The 24,759-nt window shown below is 44.6% G+C and overlaps 2 protein-coding genes across 5 annotated transcripts in view; both read right to left on the bottom strand.

Annotated features, from left to right (window-relative positions):
- Window positions 1–24,759, bottom strand: part of ATAD2 (ATPase family AAA domain containing 2) — a 158,523-nt gene that overhangs the window by 96,528 nt on the left and 37,236 nt on the right. The window lies entirely within an intron of this gene.
- Window positions 7,436–18,918, bottom strand: KLHL38 (kelch like family member 38). 4 transcript variants are annotated; one of them, XM_068181883.1, is made up of 4 exons: window positions 18,718–18,918; window positions 16,691–18,169; window positions 15,215–15,320; window positions 7,436–8,993 (listed from the first exon to the last, which is right to left on the bottom strand). In XM_068181883.1, exons 2-4 carry the CDS (start codon window positions 18,038–18,040, stop codon window positions 8,986–8,988), a joined length of 1,464 nt encoding a protein of 487 aa, XP_068037984.1. In that variant the 5' UTR covers window positions 18,041–18,169; window positions 18,718–18,918; the 3' UTR covers window positions 7,436–8,985. The 4 variants fall into 4 exon arrangements, with proteins under 4 accessions (XP_068037984.1, XP_068037978.1, XP_068037969.1 ...); XM_068181877.1 differs by having other exon boundaries at window positions 7,436–7,663; XM_068181868.1 differs by lacking the exon at window positions 7,436–8,993 and adding an exon at window positions 12,125–13,714 and having other exon boundaries at window positions 18,718–18,917.

Genomic DNA, 24,759 nt, shown 5'->3' with positions numbered 1-24,759 from the left:
TGTGCTAGAGCTACAGTTTGTTTCCTCTGAACAATCTAAAGTGAGGCTGTTAATGAAAATTTTAAAATATGATATCCCATGAGGGACTCCTTACAATACAAGAACTGGTTTGAATGACAAAGGCCAGCTCATCAGCAGAATTAATCAGTGCAGCATCAGTTTAGTATCAGTGAGGCTTTGTTGATTTGCAGATGCAGAGGATTTGGCCTCAGTGCCTGGTTTATATTATTTTACAGTAGATAATGAATTCAGCATGCCATGCTTGCTTTTCTTACCCTTCTTGGAAATTGCAATTTTACTGACCTGAAAGTATTTTCCCACTATTAAACTTTCAGTCAGGACATAAGTCCTTCTTAGGATGCTGAACACCACAGGATGCCTTCTCCTTGTGTGGGAACAGCTCTGCTGTACCAAGAGGAGGTGTGATCTTGACTTACGGGATAGAGATTCCTTGTGGCACTGACTCATACACTGTAAATTTGTGCTCATTTTCACATCTTCCTCCTGATCCTGTTTTAGGCTGCATTTCCATTACTCCTCCACCCTGGGGGAGGAATCCTCAGCCAACACAGCTCTAACCCGGAAACCACAGGGGATGAAAAGACCTTTCATAGCAATAATGATGCCATGTTCCTCTCCTCTGCAGCTGCATTTTGAAAACAAAAGATCAGGAGGCAGTCACCACCCACAAGCAGAATTTGCAGCTCCGCAGCCGCAGCCGGGGACTGGTGCAAATGGGCCTGATGCAGATGCCAGAGAACATACTGCCAATTGACACCAGGGAACAACAAGAACTGAAAGTATAACCTAATCTAGGGTGAGAACAATATCTACTTTTGCATATTTAGCAGGGATAGCCTTGAGCCATGAGCTGAGGCTTAACTTTGCCCACACCATAATATATCTTTCATATTTTTGTAATCAGCAGTTTGGGTCAATCTATTGTAAAAACCATGTAATGTCTGCAAAATAAGGTGGTGGATGCACCTCCAGTTTGATGCCCCTCAGTAGATACCCATGCCTACAGTAGATGCCCAGGCCTGTGCACATTCCCGCTTTAGTGTCCATGAAAGATTTCCCATAAAACAGATAGGAAGACACTTGGAAGTACCACCAGGAGTCTGGCGAGTCTGTAGTTCAACACCAGGTGTAGAAGAACAGCTTGAAGGCTGTGGATTATTACTCCTTTCTACTACAGTATATAGCTAGGCCAGGTTTAGCTGCGTGCTCTGGGCTGAAGCACTCCTTGGGACTTGCCTTTCCAGCACAGATAGCACTTTGAACTGGCAAAGGGTAGGTGATTGACATTAGACAGAAGGCCTGATTTCATCAAGGCTTTGGCATGCCACTTGCTGGAAAATGTATTCCAATAAGTGCCACTCAGAGTTATTAAATGTGGCACTGAAAGGTGAATAAAGTTCCTGCCAAGGAACTGCCACTCTGGACTGGTTTGGTCTCTGCTCCTACAGGCAGGCCTGATGTTAGTCATCAATGGGAAAAGGTCAGTGGGACTAGGGAGGGTCTGGCTGCACCTTTTGAAAGCCCTGGGCACATGGCAGCAGTGTAATCTTGTAAGCTTAGTATGTTAAAATACAGCTCTTCCTTCTCATGGGCAGCCTTCAGAACATGAATTGGAGGTAAATGATGAGTGTAGTATTTTGTGGTTACTTTACGTGCCCATGATCACATGAGGGGTAGAATGGTGGAGAACCCAGCTCAGTGTCCATATGAGACACTGAAATGCCTATGGGAAGTCTTTCTGAGCTTCCCCAGAGACTGTTTCAAACCTTGTGCTAATTGCTTTCTTCTTGACTGCTCTGAGTTCACTCCCATAGCTGCCAGGCATTGCTAATCTTTGGATCACAATTCTCTGCTTGGATTTCTGTCACAGTCTCTGTGTGACCTGTCCTCTGCTGGGCAGAAACTTGCAGGGTCACATGAGGTGCCTCTGCTGGGCTGGAAATGGGTTATTTCTTCTGAGTTGAGCGGACCCCTAAAATACAAACCTCATTTCAAATAGCATTTGACACAGCTCAGTGCATTTGTCTTCTCCAACATGCAAATTAGAGACCAGCTATTTTCTGCTCAGCATGGAAAGGAAACAGGAGAACTGAAACAGCAACACCCACGTCTGTGAAGGTATTTAAGCACTTGCTGGGATCCATGCACCATGGCCAAGCTGTTTGCTGATAGTAAGACACACTCTGGGCAGCAGGTGCCTAAACCATGTTTTTCCAAAGTCCTAAGCTACAGTCTTTATCGCTGGGTTGGGTTTCTCTGAAGTTCCTTGCAGGACCTATTATAGGAAAGGGCTGATGCTACATGTGCAGGTTCCTCTGTTTATTTTCCATGGTGCCCCATCCCTGCAGACACTTTTCCACCCTGTGTTGTGCAGGTTTCAACCTCGGCAGAGGTTGCTCTCAGCACCCTGCACCACTCGTTCCTTGTGGATGCCACAGAGGAACCACCTGTTACTCTAAATCTGGCAGTGTTTCCTCATCTTCCCTGCATCCCCATTTCAACTTCTGTAACTACATCTGTGTGACCTGTTTTCTCCTGCTATGTAGAAACTTGGGCAGTCACATGGGGATATGTGGGGTCACTCATACTCCCCTGACCCTGTAAATGTAGAAGGGTTAGTTTATTTCCAGAAAGTATGGTTTACATATGGTTTTCCTTTCATTATTTTAGATGTCAACTAGAAGGGCTCTGCTTGTTCCCTTCAGTAACAGCAAGTAAATAGCCGACCTGTCTAGAAAAACTTAATACTAGAGACCTGGAGAAATCTTTGGATGCAAGATGCATGCTGAACTGTGTGTGACCCTCTGTAGAGAAACATTAGCTTAATATGTTAGTCAATGTTTTTTAGTGAAGATAAAAGAATATTAGAGAAAATATACAAGGCTTGAGGTCCAAGTTCCCTGTGCAGTCCATTTCCCATTGAAATCAAATGGCCAAAATGAAGAGGTCAGCAAAAGTTTGCTTGAATTCTGACTGAGGAAAACAAGGAAAGCTCTTTGCTCACTCCAGGCAGTGCTGTTATCAAGAGCATCTGGTCACAAAGACCAAGGCTAGAGTTTTCAAAGGCAGTTGCTTGGTTTGCTAGCCCCGCTTGAAGCACACTGACTGGAGCTGCTTTTGGGAAGTTGTGAAAAACAGGGAGATCCAGGGACCCCCATGGTAGTCCTGGGAGACTTAGCCAATGCCACAAGGCTGCTTTGAAGCCTTTGACCTATCTACTGTCAGGTCAAGCTGCAGGGCATAAAGTAGGAATTCTGACTTGCACAAGTGCTGATGAAGTTTATGTTGTTGAGCCTCCTGGGTTTCCAGCTTGGGCATCTTCACACCATGTCCCCTTTTGTACTGAGACACACATGCAGAGGCCAAAGAATGAAGATGTCTCATGTTAACTGTAAGATTTCAGGCTGAGTTGAGCTTACCAAGACAGGTGGTGAGTGCAGGCACCCAAGGAATCTTACTTGGAAGTCAAGATTGAAGGACTCCTGCAGTTCACAAATGCTACTTGGGAACCGGATAGTCAAGTACTGCCAGTTCCTAGGATCAGCTTAAAGTTAATAGAGTGGTGGCAAGTGCCCAAACATCTTTGCAATCCTACATTTGCAGAGATGTTTTCATCACAGAGCAGACAAAATAAAATGGTTTTTAAAACAACACACCCTGCAGATCTCTGTCCTTGCCACTGAGTATATGAAATCTAAATTAAAAAAAAAATCCTAAAAAAAAAAGGGAATGAATTCCTATAAATAATGTAATTAGAGAAGCTTGAAAGCAGCAAGAATGTGTGAGACTTCAATGCATTTTTATTCTTTCAAAATAAAACAGATGCTGAGGGGATGTTACAAGAAGGTGTCTCATAAAGGCTGGTGTAAAAACATTGAAAAAACAGAAAAGCTTGCTTTTTCCAGGAAGACAAACAAGGACCTGGTTCTGCAGACCTGGGATGTAGAAATGAATGTTATAGAAATGCCATGTTTTGGCATGATCTGAAATTGCAGACTTGGGAATTAATTGAGTGCGTGGAGTGCTCCATACACCCATACATCATTATGCTGAATTTGGAAAAAAACTTCAGATGACCTCAAAGGCATGATTTTCAAATCTTCAAGTTTACTTGGAGATTGCCTCCAAGCAAGAGAGCCTTTGCTTAAGTGAAAGCATCACTGGTCCATGGGCCTAATCCACCTGCAAATCCTGCTAGTGTTTGTGTCCTTTTGATAAGGCCCTGTTTTCCCCATGGGTCTATAAGTCCATAGTCAATACATCCTTGATTTCTATGGAAAGCAGTGTTAAAACCCCTACATCTTAGGAAAAGGAGATGGGGGCTAACTTCAGCCCTGCTATCTTTCCTAATTTTCTTTTTTTTTTCCTGGAGAGGAGGTGCATAGACTCAGTCAAAATTAGTCCCATATTTTTGTCATAAGTCTTTGTGCTTATCCAGATGAATTCATTTAAGATCATAATTATATTAATTAAGAGCACTGTTTCTACAGGTGTGGTTAGTTCCTAAAGAGCAAATAGCTGCAGTAGGATTGTACAAAAGCAATCTTTGGCAATTCACAAAAGGCAGAGTTTTTTTAGGCTTTAGCAGATTCATTTGAAATGCCCTTATGGGGTTGATATCATTGTTATTTTAATGATGTGGCATTGGAGACATGGAAGAAACAATGTTTTATCCACAATCACTCAGCAAGTCACATCCTTTCTCCCTGGTAATGCCATATAACTGCACTGCTGATACCCATTAGCAAACTAACTATCATTTCACCATTAGTGATAATCAAGAGGGCTTCCTTGAGTTAGACTCTAGGCAAAATTTGAAGTAGGCTTTGAGCTGGTTCTGCTGTGAGACATAATCCACAGGTAAATTACATGACTAGAATGAGAAGGGGTGTGATCTACCACAGGACTGTCAGGCTAATAGTTCACAATTTGTCTGCTCAAGAATGCTTACTTAATTTCATGTCACTAAAACAGCAAAATGCTGTCCCCTTTTAATAATAAACATTGTATTTCACTAAAAAAGAAGTAAGACAAGAAGTAATAACAGAAATTCCTCTGCAAATAAGCTGTTTCCAAATCCATTGTCTCTCCCTGTTTCCCTCTTCAAATGCACTTGTGTGGGTCCCACCTATGCATCAAGCAGGGAGATCAAGATCTGGCTTCACAGGGATACTGTCCTGAAAGCAAAATTTAATCCAGGGAGAGGATAATGCACTCTTGAGTTACTGGCTCCTTCATCCTTGTCTTGGACAAACTTCCTCTCATCTCCAGAGTTATCTGAGTACAGATCACAGTATTCTCCTCCCTAGAGTTTATTATGAATTTATTGAAAAAAAAATACAATCCCTTCAGCTATGAAAATTACCCTCATTTGTCTATAAATAGGCTTAACCTCTTAAACTGTGTCAGATGCTGCAGATTCACCAATTTGATCTAGATCTTCAGATCTCTGCTCCTACAGCTCCAGGGCAAATGACTCATGCTGTTTGCAAGTGCCTATCCCACTGAGCCTGGCAGTATCAGTGTGGCTGAAGGTTTCTACTAAAACCTGGGCAGGGATTTTCTCCTGATCAAGCTGAGCTCACCAACATGCTGCAGCCACAAATCAATATGTTATACTTACATGAAAATCCGTGCATTTGCAGTAGTCCAGCCACAGATCAGTAGAGGAAAATGTGTTCTAGAGTCAAACAAATATGATAAAGGCAAAATCCTATTGATCCATGTAATAATTTCCCCAGCTGCATTTCCCTTCATTGGTGGCAGTCCTAGGAAGATTGGTCTGCACTACCTACTACCTTACCTTTGAAATTGCTTTGGAAATATGAAAGGGAAATGTCAAAGTATTTTCAGACAATCTAAATGGCTTTTATAGCTTGTTCCTGGAAATCAGAGTTCCCTGAGCTGTCTGAATGTTCGATCCTTACTCTATAAATCACTTGTTTTTAAAAGCAGAAGGGATCCAATTTCCCAGGTGTGTGCCTATTCCTAGAGTTGTCCCAGCACTTCTGCTGCTTTTCCTGGGGAAGGGAAAAATCTTGATGTGGAAAATCAGGGGAAAAAACTCTTCTTCTAGGAGAAGGGTAATGCTTCCCATCCGGCTATGAGGCACCTGCGGATAGAAAGGTTGGTGCAGCCAAGTTTTGCCCAAGTTTCCAGAAACTCCTGGGCCTTGGCACTTATTTGATCATATTTGTGTGCTGATCTGTGGACCAGGAAGCCACATGGAAGAGTTGAATTTTATTATTTTATTTTATTTTATTTTATTTTATTTATTTTATTTTACTTTATTTTATTTCACTTCTGCTTCAGTTATCCCGGTTATGGCATAAGGTGTTGCTCTTGCCTAATGAATGAGCTGGATGCTTTGAAAGTCCAGCTGATGGTGCTCTGAGGGCCATCTGTGTCCTCAGCTCCCAGTTTCTCATAAGGTCTTTGGAGTGAGAGCCTGTGTATTTTATGCTGCCATCACAAATAACAGACTCTCAGCTTGATATCCGTGATCGACTGTGCATGTCACATTTCATGCCATAAAAAACATATGCGCAAGGTTGGAAGGGCAAACATGCTTTTGGCTTCCCTGCCATTTGTAGTTCAGTTTGACGGCAACCCTTCTTTCATTGTGTGTTGCTACTTTTCTCCTTAAAAAATTTCCAGAGCCCCCTGGAAGAAGAAACAGGCTCTATTTACTGACATTTGTTCCAAGTTATTATGAGCAGACAACTCTTGCAGGCTATAAACAGGATCTCTCAGCCAGAAGCCTTCAGTCAGAACCTACCAAGCCCAAATACTTCCTTCATTTAAGAAGGTCTGAATTAGCCATTAAATATCACAGCATGCTGAAGAACATCCATAGGACCTCCCTGCTTTCCTCCTTGGTCAAGGATTGAGCTGGCACTCAGTTAAGTTGCTGGGTGCCTTCTCTGTTGGATGCCATGGCTCTGTGTGCACACACATGGGTTAGTCCACACTGTGAATGAATGAGTGAATTAATTAATTCAGCTGCAAGTTCCACTGCAAGGGAGTGCCAGGGCTGAAATGGGGCCTGAAGCACATTGAGGCATGGCTCACACAGCCTGCGTGATGAGGAACCTTTCCATGTTTCTGCACAGGATGAACCCAGGGTCAATGTGATGGGGAGGAGTCATTCTGTGCCAACTGCTTCCTCTCTGGCAAACCTCAGTGCGTGGCAGGGGAGTGTCCTCCTGTGGCTCACCCCTCTGTGTGTCCCAAGGGACACACCTGACAGGTGGCTGTGGGACATAGTTATGTATGCCCTGATGCGCTGGCTTCCCATTTCACATTTGCTGATGGTCGTCATGCCAAAGGCCAAGCTTACTTCACAGAGGCTATATTCTGCAGTGCTCAGGCTGTCTCTAAGATCCTACCCAGGGAATAGATAAACAGAACAATGTTTGGGCCTCTGGTACATTTTAATGTCATTTTCAGGGAAATATATGTGTCATAACAACACAAAGCAGGCATAGTTCCCTTGCTTTCGATCTGCCTGGTGCCAGGGTCCACGTCATTTCAGCATTGAAACAGATCCAGCAAGTTCATAGTAACTTTGCTCTCTGAAGAAGTGCCTCTTTTGCCCCTTGGTCTGTACTTGTCTCTTGTCTTCCAGCAGTGTTCCTTGCTTCTGTCAGGGAATGTCACGTACTGTTATGTTAACATCTGATTTTCACTGGAAACCCTAGGGAGTTGGGCCCTTATCTCCACATACCATGCACATCAAAATAGTTTAATCAAGCCTATTAATTCCAGGGCTTGCTGCTGATCTGGATAAAACACTGCTCTTTCCCAGCACTGAAGCTTTGTAGCCAAGTTTCACATTGCAGCACTCTCCATTAAGTTTATTCTCTGCTCCTTGGGGCTGAACACATTCCCCTAGAGTCTCCCAGGTCTTACAGAGAGGTGCCAGGGTTCTGCTCTAAGGCTCAGATTGATTTGGGCTGATTTTCCAGACCAGAAGCATCCCATCACTTTGAAAATTTTGACTTGAGAGTCCTTGGTGTCACTTCCTGGTGCTCTGGGCAGTCATTGCCACATCCAAACATTGGTTCAGGGCAACTGCAGAGTCGAGGAAGGTATCCAAGAGCAGAGAAAACTCAACAATGTGCCAAGACCAGGGCAAAACTCAGGGAATGTCATTACAGATGTGGCACTGGGGGATCTGAGGGAGCAGACATGTCTTTGTCCTTGTCCCCGCATGCCTGCTTTAGGGAGGGGTGGTGGGACATGGTTTATTCGTCAGAAGGCACAGCCTGGTCAAGAAACAAACTTCAGAGAACTAGACATGGGAAGATTAGATATAGGACGATGGTTGCAAGCATCTTCCTGACCAGATGAAGAAGTGGACCAGATTCTTCTGCCTTTTCCCACCTCCAGCAGGGTTTTACCTCATGGCTCACCCCTGACTCTTAAGGCAAATGTCTCCAACAGCTGTGGGGATGCCTTGTGTTTAAAGCAGCCATGAGACATGTGCCTATTGGTCCAGGGCTGCTCGAGATGTGCTGCTGCTTGCTTTTCTGGGAAAGGGTTCTTGCAACATTAAAGAAGCGCAGGCAAACAAAGAGCTATGGGGAGAGAAGTGACAGGCAGCAGCTGGAGCCAGGGGGTGACTTGCCGAGTGACAGAGCAGTTGGGCTCCTTGCTACTCTGCTACTATTTTGGAAACACTAATAAACAGAAGAGGCCAGATCAACCTCTCAGGGCTCCAACACAAACCCTGAGGAGCCCTGTGGACATTGGTGGCACCAGCAGCCTGAGACATCAGTTTGTCCATAAGGACTCTGCTTCATTTGGACTGTGGGCAAACTCATTGAATTTAGCCACTGAAAACATCATTAGCAATCCATTAATTAGCAGATCTCAGCTCCTTTGCAGGTGCAACCTTGCACTGAGGAATTCATGCTCATTGTGCCATGGGGAATATGACTTCAACTTCTGCCGGGGGAGCTTTCAAGCAGCTGGAAAAAAAGTATGGATGTTTATATTTTTAAAAAGGGATTGTTTTTGCTGCTGTCAATTATTAATGGCTCTCAGGTCAGGCTAAGGAACAATGCCAGGGATAAATTACCCTGTATGCTATTCATATATGCTCTACCCAATTGTTTCCTTCTCAACTAGAGGATTCACCTCGCAATGAACTCCTTGGCATTTGGAAAAAGAGGACTGACAAAGCAATGAACTTGGTGTGCCCATTTATTTATGCATTAACATCTTTCCTACTTTGTCAGGTGTGTTTAATCAAAAAGAAGCAGGAAATGCATTATAATTATAAACATATTACTGCTGAAGAAAAAGGCTGCCCTTGGAAAGGACTGCGTTGTTTGATAAATGGTTACAGTGAAAAAACACAGGCTTAACCTACAACTCTTTGCTGAGATCAAAGCAAAGTTGCTGCCACAAGCTGCCTGTGCAGCAGGACTCAGCTCTGGGTTTGCAGCAAGGCAAGGGGAAGAAGTTGAAAAGAAAATGTAATCTCCTCCCTTCCTTTTCTTTTTTTGACTGAAACTTTTTCCCTAGTACTAAAAAAAATTTAAAAATGACTCAACCATTAAATATTTGCTGTTAAAATTAATAGAATTAGTGATGAACCCAGCTGTGAACACAATAACAAGGGTCCAAAGCCCCTTGTTGAAGCCGTGGAGAGATACTGTTTTCGACAGGTTCTGACTTGGGATCCTGATGAGCCAAAGCAAAGATGGAGTTAGGGAATAACCCTGGGAGATTCTGGATGTCCTGCAGTCTTTCCACATGACCTTGCCCAAATTTGCAAACATTCCTTAACTGCTACGACAGCTGAGCTCCAGTCAGTATTGTGCTGCTGTTGTGAAAAGCAAAATCCTTCTGGGCTCTGAGACCAAGAATGCTGTAGGTAAGATGCAGAAAGGGTTTATTGCCCTTCTCAGCACTGCAAGGCTGAGCCATGGCCCTGCACTTAAATAAATAATACCACCGACAGACAAACTGAAAATTGTCCAGAGGAGAGCAACAAAAATGATCAGAGGTCTAGAAAACATGACTTATGAGGAAAGATTGAAAGGGCTGGGATTGTTTAGTCTACAGACTCTGAAACATCCTAATAAACTCTAAAGATGCAAAAAATATATGGCATCTAAAAGGGTCAATTGTTTGCCCTTTATCTCTGTTGCAGAAGGTACAGTGCAAAGAAGATAGTATTAAAAGCTCTGAGGCCAATAACACCTCAAGTTTGTTATTTGGGGAGGGATCAGAGCATCTCATGGCAGATTTTCAGTATTTGGGACAAGTACCACAAAGGATTGGGTAACTCACTGTCCCATGGAACAGACTGGTTTCAGCCATGTGGTCCTATGGTTTCCTTGATCTAGTGACTGTGTCAGGGCACCTGAGGACAAGGCCTTGGAGGTGATGAACTTTTAGAGCAGTCCCTGATTTGAAAAAACGTGGCAGGTGCTCAACCCTTCTAGAAGTTGCAAGAAGAAATCTTTTTTAAAACCCTCTTTTCCATGACTTGCGTGGTTATTAAATGAAGAGCAACAAATTTCCACCTTTTCATGGGGCCATCATTGCTTTGTGAAGAACCTTGCTGCTCTCCCATGGGGGATTCCCATCTGGATGAGTACTCAAATGCTGGAATATTTAGATGATCAGACCTCTGAAAAAGCATGTAAAAGTCTATCAGGTAGTGACAACCTTGCAGATCCTGCTCCAAAAAGCCCCCTCCTGAAAATGGAGGAAGAAGCACCTTGGCCAACCCTTGCTTTTACAACTGTAAAGAAGTGAGGATGGTATTAGGTACTGGTCTAGGAGGGCCAGGTGGTGGTCAGCACCTGATTAGAAAGGCAACATCCCTCCTCCCCATCGTGCCCACCCAGAGGTGAGTATCCCATCCTGGAGCTGTGTGTGCTGCTCCCTACCTGTGACTGAGCAACTTTGCTATCACTCATCTGTCTTGGAAAGGCTCAACACTGTTTTCTGATTTCAACCCCTCTTCTTCAAAGGGTCCCAAAAGCTTTGTCAGAGTTTGCATCAAAATTCACCACAAGACAAAAGCCTATTACAAACCAGGTTTTGAATTTAATGCCCAGCAGCCCCAAATTCCTTGAATTATGGGCATGAGGTGAGAGGTTTGTGAAGGAAAGGAGCACAAGGTTACAGTCAGAGCAGAGCTGGCCATAGCCCTTAACTTCTCCAAGGACCTGGGGGTCAAGTGAGAGCTCCCCAAGAGATGGGGGGAAGATGATGTGTTCAATCCTGCCACAACCCTGCCTCTTTTTTGCACTCCCCGTTTCCTGCCCAGCTGTGCAAGGTACTGCTTGGTCCCACATGAACACAGAGAAAATCAGTAGTTATATGATACAGGAATTAAAAAAACCCAATCTGTTTGATTCTAAGCGTAAACCTATTACTGAGCCAATGGTTTGCAAACATGGGATTACGGCCCCAAGTCAACTTTTTTTTCCCTCAGTTTTGGGTACAGTCACGAGCCTGTCAGGAATCTGTGTCAGCTAAAATGCATGGCAGCAACTGGCTTCTCCTGGAGTTTGGAGCTGAGCGGGGTCACAAAAGGATTGAGTTTGGGAAGGCAGCACTGCAGGGTTAGGAATAAACATCCCCCTGGGGCAGACTTTCCATAATTGGCCATGACAAGGCTTCTTTCTCCAGAGAGCTGGAGCTGGTCTGTGAGGAAGCAGGATGAATCACTGCTCCAGCTCAATTTGGCAAATGCCATGATTTAGTTCTGCTTTACACAGGGAGGAGATGATGATATAGACTGAAAGACAGAAGAGAAATCTAGCCAAAGGCTTCTGAGCTGGGAGAGGAGTTTGAGTTCCCACTCATTTTTCACAGGTTTACTCAGGTCCTTAGAAGGAAACCCTGGCAATACCCACTGGTGCAAAAACAATTCCCTTTATTAACAAAGGGAGGGAACAATGGGGACTCCTGAGCACAAAGCTCATGCAAACAATAAAAGCCCTTTTATTTTCCATTGTTAAACCAGCAGTTGATACTAAATACTCCCTTCCAGCCCTCAACTTTGTTAACTATTTCTGTCACTCTTCTGCTCAATTTATGGGAGGGGATCTTAGTGTCTGGAGCTGGTTTTCTGTGCAGCCTTTTGTGTAGAGAAAGGCTGAGCATGGTTTCCTCGAGCTATCCTGTACCCTTTGAAAAGTTCCACTTTCTTTCAAATATGAAGAAAAATGGTGTAGTTTCTGCCAGCCTTTCTCTGGATAGTGGTCATCTATAAAGGTCCTTGCTATCTCAGCAATCTTACCAAGCCCGGTGACTTAACAGCAGTTCACAGCCTGTTCAGTGTCTGATGATTAATCCCCTCCCTTTAAAAGTATGCACTTAGTGGCAGAACCCCACAAAAATATTGATGGAGCAGAGCTGTTTTGCCAAGTGGCAGATTTAGACTTGCTCTTCTTGGAAAGCTGGCTTCCTGTCACTGGCTTTGTCTCATGGGCTTTTTTCCAGTGGTTTGGAGAGAGGAGAAAGGGAAAAAGAAATTGTTCCTCCAAAATACCTCTTCTCTTTTACATCCCCTTTCCTTCATGTGTCCTCTCTGCTATTCTACATTTCAGGAACTGAAATGGCAGCCAAAGTCATCCTAACTAACTCCACTGCTATTCCTCATGCCAAAGGAGAATGAAGATCCCTGCAAAATAAGATCCCTTGAAAAAGAAGGTGCAGGCAATCTTAATTTCTGTCCCGTCTTCTCCTGATTCTTCAGGCCAGGCAGATGGAACAAAAAATCTTCCCTGCACTGTGGAAGAGTGTTAGCTCAGGAAAATCAAATCTGCTTCTTGTTGCAATATGAGAGTTCAGATCAAAGCATCAGTCTTTTGCCAATTTCTAATTAGCTGATAGGAACATTAAAATTTTATTTCTTATGAGCTGACTACCACAGCTAACTCAGGCAGCTGCTCCTGGGCTGGCTACAAGACTGGAGCTTGGGGCTTCCTATTCCAAACACTCCCACCACTGGAAATGGAAAGCTTGGTCAGCAATGAGCAGCACAGGGCTGTGGCCAGCAGCTGAGTTTGCATGACAGCAAAGATCTTACTTTCCGTGGAGATAGCAGCATCCCCCTTCACTTTTAAAGTCTGTACAAGGACTAATCCCACACCAAATTCTTAGCCAGTATCTTTTTCCTGTTTCCTCTTGAGATGCTGGGTAAGGCCTTCAGACTGGACTCAGCAGCACCACATGCAGTATCAGCCAGGTGAACACAGTGTGAGCAAAGCTGATGGCCTTTCTGGCACAGGGTCTGGAAGGACTAATGCTGCTGGTGCCTTCAAGGTCAAGACTTGGTGTGACCCCATGAAGATTCCCCATATGCTCTCTGCAGAGTGAGGTGGGTCCTTTCTGGGAAGAAAAGCACAAAATATCAAGGTAATACCAAAAGCCGTTTAGAGAAGATTAGAACAGGGGACACAATGGAGTGTCAGGCACCCATGGTCAAAGAGTTTGTGCGGCAGTTTTCCCTTTGGTGTCCATGTGTCAGTCTCTGGATCATAGCAGTCCAAAGAATCCAGGTCCTTGATGACATTGTCTGAGGTGAGACATCGTCCTCCTGTGACATACAGCTTGTTCTTGATGACAGTGGCTCCATGATGCATTCGTCTGTCCTTCATGTCTGCACATTTAACAAACTTGTTGCCTTTTGTATCATAAGCAATTATTCTCCGGGTGTACCCTGAATGCAAAGCCAGAGGTGGAAGAGACAGATGGGAATTAAGCTCTTATGGCCAGCAGAAGGAATAATAATAATATATGTCATGCTGGTCTTCAATAAAACATATTATAGTAGTATGTAATTTGGCAGAATTAAGATATCTAAACTAAGAAGCGATGATTCCTAAGACAGGAATGCCTGGCTGTCTATCTTCCTTTCCTGTCTGTCCTCATCCTCATCAAAGCACCTTGGCAGCCAAGGCTGATGAGCACCATAAAGCCCATCGATCAGGCAACCAATCTGTCAAACACAGTTACCTGCTTGTGCCTTCAAACAACTGAAAATATTTCTTTTTACCAAACAGAGCTTCACTTGGAAATACAGAAACCAGTGGCACATGGGATGGGCCTTGTTGGGTTGGAGTTGTGGCTGTCTGCTGACTGGAGCTGGGTATGCAACAGCATGGTACCACCAGTGCTCACTCCACTCCTGAAGCCCTCAGCACCACACTTGTGCTGGTCATCATGCCAGTGACTGAGTGGACAGCTCTTCTTCTGGGGGGTGATACAACCTTGTATCAGCTGAGAGGTAAGTGCTGTCAAGAGGGCCACTGCCCTGGAGCAGTGGAGGTGTGGAAGCTTGGTACCCAGCAGTACCTTGCCCATGTAGAAAAATGTGAGTGTGGTCTGAGGTGAGGGCAATCTGCCTTATTGGAGCTTGATAGTCTTGGACCTTTGGACTCAGCCCTCCCCTCTTCTCACTGCAAAGGATAGCAGTGGCCTCTCCCTGAGGGGTGACACCAGGTTGAAGTCCTGTGTAGTTTGGGTTCAATCCTCTGTTTTGCTGAAGATACTGTGTGTCTCATTTTTCCTTAAATAATACAACACATGCTTCCTTCTGGCAGTCTGTAGTCAGAGAAGAGGCATTAAGGACTGTAGAGGGCCAAATTATCAATGACATGACATACCCGACTGCCACGGGCAGAGGCTGGTCATCAGGTTGAAAAAGACACAGAGAAGTTTCCTCTTTCCAAGTGTTTTGCACTCCTTTTGGGATATTTCACAATTACCCCCAGGAGGCAGCTAAAAGATCAACCAGCACCTCACCGACCTACAGCCCACCCATCCTGACAAGCCATCCATGGCCTTGTGGTAGCCATGCTTTCCATTCTTCCAAGTGAAGCAGACAGAGAGGACAAGGCTGCAAATCAGCAGGGGAGGGTCAGGAGCCCCATGCTCCTGGCTTCCTCCCAAGAGCAGTAACTTGCATTGGCTTTTTCTCAGTTTTCTCCACCCAGGTACTGCTACTTGGGGTAAGAAAGTGCCTCATGGAGAACTTATTTTCACTTCAATTGCCATGAGGCTTCAGAAGAGAAGTGTATGGGAGGGGGGGAGGGGCACACTCCTCCTTTTCTTCCCAAAATCCAGGTGCTTTTTGAGGGCGCACCCCCAGCAGGAAGGCTGTGAAAACCCACAGAATCTGGGCAGGGGAGGGAGAGGGAAGGTGAAACAGAGCCCTTACCACCTACGATGATAATCTGGTCTCCAATCACGACAGCTGGTGCACAGACATTCTTCACTACTCTGGTCTCCATGCGAAACCATGTATTCCTGGAGACATGGTAAACCTGATAAAAAAATAACGATATTCAGACAGCTGTTTATGTTTCATTTAAACTGACATCTGTAATTACAGAGGAACTTCTGGGTTTTATTTTGCCCTAATAAATACAATCCTCTGGGTCAAACTGCTGGAAATCTGAGAATGTACCCACTTTTTTTCCCTAATATGTCCCCTTGGAAAGCATTCTGGATCCCCAAGATTTTCTACTCGGGAGATGCTAGCCCAATCACTAAAGCAGTGTATCTGCCATATGAAGGTTTCTTGCATGGCCATTAAATGACTGTAACTAGTTCTCCCAAAGGGCAAGCTGATTCATTTCATTTTCCAGTTATCCTGTATATTCCTTATTAGCCTTAACAATTTCCTGGGCAAACAAACCTCAGCTTCATCTAGCTCTGCTGGCAGCCACCGTGTTTGCCCAGCTGCTATATATATGCTAATGACTGGTATGCAGTCAGACTGGCAAAGGGACTTAGAGTGGTATCTAAGTCATCAATTTATGTGAGAAAAAGAGCTGTTGCCAGATGATGATCATTCAATCATCTGCATCTGGGTGACACAAACTTTTATGTCGTGTTATCTGCTTCTTAATATAGCAAATATCAACAGGGCATCTCCCCACTAACTGATAAATACATTTCCTTCACTCTGATAATGAAGTACCGTTATAAAGCATTGCTCATGTCCTGGTTGCCATCTTAGCTTAATGATCCTTCTTAGTTAAAGCACTTTGAACAGTGAAAAACACTCATGAGAAAGAAGCATTTCAGTGTTGCTAAAGCATCATATCAGATAAGAAAAAATGTAATGTATTTTTTCCTCCTAGTAAAGTGTAATGGCTGAAAGCAGGCAGAGAGCCAGCAACATGTGGCAGAAGCCACATTTTTAACACAACTGTTTATCCAAAATGACTGTCAGTTTAAGTTCTGGCCCTTTGATGAGTGAGTATCTAATCACTCTAATGATGGTGAGTGTTTGCGTTTGCTGTGAGCAAGCAGGTGCATGGCTGAGACCCCAGCTCAGTGCCAAGTGGAAAGCATTGATTTTGGTGAGATTGGCTACAGGCATGGAGCCAGGCAGGGGGAACTGCTGCTGCCTGCCATGGCATCACCTGCAGCAGCCCTGGTCCTAGGGCCTACCAGTGGCATGGCTGACTGACACCCAAAGCAGTGCCTCTGGGGCTGCTGCCTGAGAAATATTCAGAAGGGGAAAATGGAAGAGCTGCAATGCTGCTTGAGACCATGGATCAACTCATCCTGCCTCTTGCTGCAACATACAATGAAGTTTTTTGAGTGGTTTGATTTCCTCATGAAGGTGATGGACTGCTGAATACCTTAGAATAAATTGCCCATGACAAGCAGGACTGACCATTACCTGGATAAGCCGAACAGGGTTTTGCATTATATCTTCTCCCCCAAAGAGGTAAACCCTCTGATCTTTGGCAGCAACAGCAGGGTGAAGGACGGCAACAGGCATGTTTGCCATGCTCTCACAGGTGTTGTAGACACTATCATATCTTTCCACAGAATTCAGGATTTCCTGGTTTTCACCAATTCCACCGAATGATAAAATATAATTTTTATATGCCAGGCTTCTGTGGGAGTAACGTGGAACTAGCATGTGCTCAATCAACCTCCACTGATTGAGTTTGAGGGAGTAAATGTAAATATTACCACTGACCAGACTTTTCTTATTGCTAACAGGCATCCCTCCGAGCACAAAAACATTGCTGTGTAAACTCACTGCAGAGGCTTTGTAGAGGCGCATGGGAAGTTTGGCCAGGCTCAGCCATTGGTTCGTCTTGTCATCATAGAGTAGGACATCCCTTGTTGTCTGCTGGCTATCCTTCCTGCCACCAATGATGATGAGGAACTCTTGGTTGGAGTACCTGCGAGGAACATGCATCATGGGTTTGATGTCAGGCGTGTTGGTGCTGTACAAGGAAAACATGTGTCTCCGGGCTGACTCCAGGATGCTCCTGCAAGTGGGTGAGGACTGAACGAGTGAGTCATTAGCAATGAAATGGAAGAGGAAAGTTGGATGGACGTACTGAAGTCGCACCTTTTTGAATAACTCTTGGATGTAGCCTTGTCGTGCGTGGAGGTCGTGCCGGATCCAGACCATCAGTGCCTCAAAGACCTGCTCCTCTTCCCCACAGAGTTCATCATCTCCAAGGTAATCGATGAGCTCCATGGGACAGAGGTCCTTCAGGTCCTCAGAAGAGGCCACCACAGGAAAACATTTCAAAGCCATAGCCTTGGCTTTCTTATTCAGGCTTTGGCAGTTCAAGACTTTTGCCAGTCTGATCATGCTCAGACAGTTGTCAGGGGTCAGCTTGTCTTGCAGGTACGTAGAGCAGGCCTCAAACAGCTTAGTGTACTGCAGCATGGATGCAGTCTCCAAGAGGCACAAGACATTCTCAGAGGATATTAGAATCTCCCCAGTGTAAACATAAAGGATAATCTGATTCAAAATCTCAGCTTTGATGCCCTTTAGAATGACTTTAGGCTGGTGACTCTCCCTGAAGTTGTTACAGAACATTGCCTTGAAGTATGGACTGCTGGAAGCCAGCACATTTCGGTGGCAGGGGATTTCAAAGCCCCCGGAGCAGAGGGTAACATCGGTCAGCATCCTGCTCTGCCGCAGAGCATTCAGCTGCCTCAGCAGTTCAGAGGAAAAGTCCTGGTCTTTGAAGAGAAACTCTTCAGTGGATCCCTCTTCCATAGCAAAATATGAGACAGATGAATTCTGGACTTGGCAGAAAAAAAACTCAAATTCTTAGCAGCTTTTATTGAAAAATCCAGCTCCAAGGGAACAAATAAGGACTTTGATGTTGCTGTAAATATTCGTTCACTATTACACATAAAAATGGAACATGGTTTAAGCACAGTGGGAAAATAATAAAGAAGCCAAAAGGTCGCTAAGACCCTTTAAAACTTTCATAAAGTTATCAGATAGGTTGCAAGTCTGAGGTCAGAACTGCCTGTGTCGTTGGCAAGAAGCAAAAGCACTGAAGTTATCTCAATGATTTTGGATTAAAACTGGAGGGCTGAAGCAATTGGTTTGTCCATTTCCATCATGTTGAATAAACGCACTTAGACATTTATTCACTGTTTTAAAGTATTAGCAGTTTAGTAGCTTGTGCCTCTTTCCTCTAGAGTTAGTCACTCCCAAAGAATGCAAATCTGGCAGAGCTGAACTCTGCAGCAGGACGAACGGAACCCTGGAGGCTGGGAATCTGCATTAAAAGTTACTTATTAACTCCGCTTAGCTGTGTTTTTTTTATGTTAATCAGACACACAATGACTAAATTAAGTGCCAGGCAGAACGATATGATGAGTATCTACGGTCATGGCTTAACTGCTCAACCTGCAGTGGAACCGAAGGGTAAAAACGTTTACCTTCTGTTGTCCTTCACTGCATGCACTTATTCTCTGTCGTTTATTCTCTGCTGAGTTTTTCCACAGCTAGAGCCTGGACAAAAACCTATAAACCCACGGGAGGTTTCTTTCAGCAGGTAGGTGATTCATAGAGGGTGATTTCTGGCCGTGTTTGTGCCGCAGTCAGCTCCGCCGCGGCCGGGCGCTGCGCGCAGGAGCGGCGGGCACGGGGCATTGTGTACATTCCAGCGCTAAGAATAGGCGCGCAGCGCTCCGCGCTCTTAGCACATGTGACGCCGCCGCTGCCTTTTGCAGTGACCTGGCTGCTTCTGAGCATGCCCGAGTGGTGTTTTTCTGGCAAATGTTTACATATAATAAATAGACACGGAGAGGAAAGTTCACTTATAAAAGTCCTGGCTGCCCGTTTGGAAACAGTGGCAGGACGCTGTCCTAAAGTGCCTGGGAACTCTAGAAGCCTGTAAACAGTCTGCAATGCCTCGCACCACGCTGCCACCGTCGTTTCGGGGAGAAAGGCGGAGAGAGAAGGGCTTCAGGGACTCCGGTGGGATGGACCGTGTCTCCACCCTATGGAGCATCAGCCTGTTGCAGTGTGGTGGGAGACGCGGATGCACTGGGACCCCTGCATGCAGCACTGCTCCAAGGTGGGCAGGGAAAGCCCAGCTACCTTCACCGAGCAGAAAGTGAAGTTTACTCTTGGAGCAATTTATCTTTATGATGCTGCTTGATATTTCATATAGAAAACACTAGGTTGTGGCCTTTTGTCTAAGGCCACAGCTCTGTGAAACTCCTAGCAAAGAACTTCTCAATCAGATGGCTTCAGGAAGCTCAGTGTTACAGGTGGGAGGACTGGAGTCAGTTGCTGCAGTGAGTAGCAAGCTGGAAACCAAGATTCCAGAGTGGTAATTCCCAGGATGGCACAGAGCTCCCCGGGGCACACACCTTGATGGGGTCCCTCACTGCAGATGGCTGCACATGAGCAAGCTAAGCTCCTTTTACAGGCAGTGAGGTCTAGTCAGTACAACTGAGTCTGCCAAGTAATTCAGGTCACCAGTATGTGCAACCTGTATTTGGGCAGGTGAACAGTCCTCCAAGCACTGCTGGGTGTCCACAGGTGCTCAGCTGCCTCAATCACATGTAGGTGCCCATATTTAACACTCCCATGGTAGGCATCTATGATGATGAGCCTAAATCCATCCTCAGGGCTGGGATCATTCAAACATCTTGTGCCAGGGGAGGATCCTCCAGAACCCCAGCTGGTGCCCTGTAGGGGTCTTCAGCAGGTCAAGTGTGATGTGTCCCAGCTCTATACCACGTTCCTGAGTGTTTCAAGAGAAATAGAGTTGGCTGCCCTTGCCTGGGTAACTGGATTGGGCTCCTCATCTCTGCTGAGATTTCTCTCTTAGTTCTAGGGTGGGGTTGAATCCAAAATGTAGTTTCTAAGCATCAGTACAATAGGGAAACACAAGGTTAAAGCAAAAGTCCTTCTCATATTTTCAAAGGCAAAGCTCATGAGTGAGTCATGTCTGTATTTAGTCACAGTGAGGCAGACGAGCAAAAATCACTGGGAGTCACAGTACCCTCATGTCAACTCCCATACCATGCTGGTGTTTGCAGTCCTCCATATGTACCCTCCCCTGTGTCCATGGTGCAGCAGATCACAGGGATGTGGGCAGCCTGTTCCTCTAAAAATGGCAGCTTTGCATCATGGGCATGCTGTACATGGCCTTTCTGACATGGTGAAATGCCTGAAGGCAATCAAAACCCTGAAGGCCCAGCCCCATGTTAAAGACAGAGTGCAGTCAGGCTGGCACAGCTTTTTGGAGGCTGCCCACACAATCTGTGTGTGTGTGCACAAATGTGTATGAGGTGAGGTGAGGGAGGGGAAGAGCACGAGCCACCGGATTTGATTCTTGCAGATGAGTCACTTTGAGGGTAAACATGGCAATCTACAGCCTTTTCCCTTCTTCTCAAGTCAAGAAATGACCCAAGAATGATGTTGGGGTGCTGGGGAAAATGTACCCTCCCTCCCTACTCCCTGCTGCTGCTAACTCACCAGCTGGACATGATCTTGCTATAAATATTTAGAGTGGCATTAAAAACCCAAAGGAGAATTTTTCTCTCTCCTTGTCCAGGGAACATTAGCTACCCAAACAAAACACCCTCTCGCTTTCTTTCTTGGTCTGTATGCATATGCTCTTGTTGCAGTCCATTCTGATGATTGATGTAGCTTTATATCTCTCTTCTGGCTCTAACTCCTTGTTGCCTGTTTAGGTCTGCCTCTTCCTGGCAGTGGCTGTGGTTTACTCTCTTAACCCTTACAGAAAGAAAAGATGCTATCTGAGTTCATTAACGACACAGGTTTATGGGGTTGGGGAAGGCTAGGTGGGATGTTCTTGTGCTTCAGACACTGATAAATGTGGCATTTATTTAGAAGATCCCAGGCTCGATGGCTTTGCACAGTTACGCAAATTCCTGCTAGCCCAGAGTACAGAGTGTGCTGTTTAAATAGCTTATTGCTTTGGGGAGGGTGGTGTTGCTCCTTGCTGAATCCCCACACAGGTCCCTGCCAATTTAGAGCCAGGGTTTCTGAGTAATGAAGCTCCTGCTGCCTGCCTTACAACCCTCTTCATATTTTTCCCAGAGATTATGGTTTCAGACACATCTACAACCAAGTGGGCACATCAGCACTGCTTAGTTAGGATTTTCTTTTTAAATAGACTAGAAATCACTTCTCATGCCAAAGACAATATGTCCTATATGGCCCTCACTCTATGGGGGAGGTGGGGAGGGAAGGGGAGGTGGGGCATGCGCCCTGCTGAGAGGGTAGAGCTGTTCCTGCTGTGGGACAGTCTAAATTGTCCGATAAAATCTATTTCTAAATGATTTCTTGAAGCAACTTTTCTAGGGAGGTATGCTATTGACTGAACCGGACCTGAGTGGTCTTTCTTTTGGGAAGACAAAATTACCATGAGAGTGAGATCTTGCACAGATAATGGTCTTGTCTGAACACAAATGGGAAAGTGGCCTCATTTACAGGGTATGTGACCGAGCAGCGCCTTGAGTTGTGATGCTGCAGGTGCCCCATAGCCCTTGATGGGCCGGAGCTGTTAGGGGCTATTAAAAACTGTGGCCCTCTATATTTGCTGCTGTACAAGCTCCATCCGTGGCCAATTTCTAGAAAATAGAAGCATCTACCAAAGAACAAACATGTTGTAACGCTGTATCCTCATCCTGCTCCTTCTGCTCCTTCTTCTTAAGTGATTAAGAGGCATCATTCAGTTTTGGAATTACGGTGATTGAACTTTTGATCTGGCCCAGAGCAGGTCTTCTTAAGTTTTAATGCAATGGGATGATGAAATGTCATGCACTGAGCAACAGAGCGGAAAAAAAGCTGTAATCTGACCAGCCAGCAGACAGGTGCACAGAGATTGGTGATGTCAGACAACTTCTAAAACTCAAATACTGATCCTATTACAATTCAGGTGAAAATGAACAAATATGGATAGAGAAAAAGGAATGCTCAAGACAGAGACTTCATTGAGCTTATTCACTGTTATGTGCACTGTCTCAATGACCACCAGCCCCTACAGTAATCAAGAGACAGATCATCCTTTTACCCAAATTTTCAGTCTAAATTGACAAGGAACAAGAAAAAATATTCCTTATTATGTTCTTAATAAAACTGGGAGAGGGAACAAAACCCAGGATTAACATTTCTCATTGCATAAAGAGACAATTACAGGGATCATAATTAATTAGATGCCATGGAGAAGATGGGAAGATGCCTCAAGCAACAGTGGTGCCTGGTTGGGGTCACAGCTCAGCCTAGGCTGGGAGAACATTAGCTTGCTCAGGGACTTGTTCAGATCAACTTTTGGAATCTTGAAGGATGCAGATTTCACAACCTCTCTGGACAACCTGCTTCCGTATGTCCAATTGGAATTTCTTTTGCTGCAATTTGTGAATGCTGTCTCTTGCCCACAGAAAAATCTAACTTTCTTCTGCTGCTGCTACTTGCCAGCTATCTGATCTTCTCTCTATTCTTTTAAGTCCAGATATCCTTATGGTCTTTCTCTCTCATTCTTCTGTAACTATTATGTTATTAATTTTCTATTTAGCTGCTCAGCAAACCTGTTTTCCCTGAGTCCTATTGCCACAGCTGCCGTTCACATGGGTATGATACTTAATGCTGAACTATGGCTTATTTTAAGAATCTGGGCTTGGTTCTGATTTCGTAGGCAAGGGCAACAGGCTACATCTATGTATACTGGTCTTGAACCCCTGACCTAAACTTATAGAGGCATGGTGACAAGTTTTACAGCATTGGAGTCACAGAGCAACTTCCCAAGAGTCACTGTTTGCATTGTGTACAGATAGAGAGATACAACATGTAATTCAATAATGACTTTGGCCCAGTATATGTGGGTGTGAAGGTGTGTGGGCTCCTGGCTTGGTTTCAGGCCAATCTCTAATTAAAGAGTGAAAGATTAAGATGAAAGCAATTGCACTCTTCTTTAGTCAGAATGACCTACTAGCATTAATTAAAACAGTCTTCAGGCAAAAATAAATTTAGCTGCCAAAGTTATGTGCTTCATATTAAATAAGGATGTAGCTGGTTTACAGAGTGCTGAGCTTCTAGAGGTTTCACAAAAACCACTCATACAGCTTTGGGCACTTTTGTTGGAATATTTTAAAACAAATCCTTTGCCTAAACCAGCTAGTTCATGTGTATTTCAGACACCCACTGGCTTTTACTTCAAACTACATAATTTGAGAATGGGTACCTTATCTTGGTGTGAGCATACAGTGTGCTGGAGGATAAAATATCACCCTATCATTGGACACCAAAGTATCTTCATCTATCCTTTCTATAGTCTCTAGTTACAGACCCATGGCAACAGCAACAAGAAGATACTTAGATCCTATATTGCTCTGTTCTTGCTGAGTCTGAATATTAAAATGCCTGTGAAAAAAGGCATTCAGATATTCAGGATTTGCCCCTGATATTTTTAGGTACTAGAAATGTTCCCAAAGAAGGATCAGGCCTTTAAAATGCCATAACATCCTATTACACCTGTGTGAGACACCAATCATTGTTTTTAAAAGCCACACATCTTTCCCATCTCTCATTTGTACTGCCCCATCTTATAACTAGATGGCCAGGTGTTACTGCTGTGACATTGATCCAAGAGGGGAGAAACAGGTCCAGTGCTTCAGAAATACTGTTTTCAATGGGAATATGATACCATCAGTCATCACACCTCAGAGGGCCTGAAAGACCCTTCATCATGCAGAGTGGTGGTGCACTTAAGAGGCAGAAGGCACTAGACAAAGGGAAACACTCATGAACCCATCTCCTTGTCCCAAGTTCTTCACTTTCCTCTTCTTAGTTGTCAGGTTCTGTTATTTTTCATCTACATCTTCTCTCATATGATTATAAGACCTTAGGGTAATTCAGGTAGGAAGAGAACTCCAGTGGTCTCTAAGCTCCTGCTCAAAGCAGGATGAGCCATGAGATCAGACCAGGAAATATCCCAGGATGAAGACCATGCATCTGTCTAGAGGCCCATGTCTTCCCCTTAGGGAACAGCATTTCCTGCCTGACATCTACCTCACGAAAGATCCTCCTCTTCCCCTGTGATGCTCATGTACCATATGCCAGGATGTATGCCAGGATGTGGTGGGGACTGCAAGTCTTTCTCTCCTTCATGGGATAATTTAGGAGGTGACTGCTGAGAGAGCAACTCACAGATAGGGAAATCACTCTGGCCTTCCCTGTTGATGGCAGGACTTTAATCAGGGCCTGACTTAAATAATTAATTCACAGACCTCAGGTTGTTTAAATAGCTGTGAAAATGAACTGAGAAGAAATTACTATCCATTTTCTCTTGGCAGGACTGTAATGGCATGACATGACATTCATTGAATTTAGGGAAAGAGAAGGGATAATCTTCAGAATGAGAGAAAGACAGAAAATCTACCCAGAAGAAACAATGACAGAAGATTCCTCCACATATGCAAACACAAAGAGGTCAGTTTATA

Source organism: Anomalospiza imberbis, chromosome 1 (genome assembly GCF_031753505.1).
Source record: "Anomalospiza imberbis isolate Cuckoo-Finch-1a 21T00152 chromosome 1, ASM3175350v1, whole genome shotgun sequence".
NCBI lineage: Eukaryota > Metazoa > Chordata > Aves > Passeriformes > Viduidae > Anomalospiza > Anomalospiza imberbis.
This window is presented reverse-complemented; position numbering and strand designations above follow the sequence as displayed.

What these genes read in the sequence shown, in the direction of transcription:
- KLHL38 (XM_068181868.1), bottom strand. Translation starts at nt 18,040, where the DNA reads ATGGAAGAGGGATCCACTGAAGAGTTTCTCTTCAAAGACCAGGACTTT. An exon ending in ACCCTGTTCGGCTTATCCAG is followed by an intron (nt 15,321 to 16,690) that starts GTAATGGTCAGT and finishes TTTTTTTATCAG; the next exon opens with GTTTACCATGTCTCCAGGAA. An exon ending in CCAGATTATCATCGTAGGTG is followed by an intron (nt 13,715 to 15,214) that starts GTAAGGGCTCTG and finishes CTTTGCATTCAG; the next exon opens with GGTACACCCGGAGAATAATT.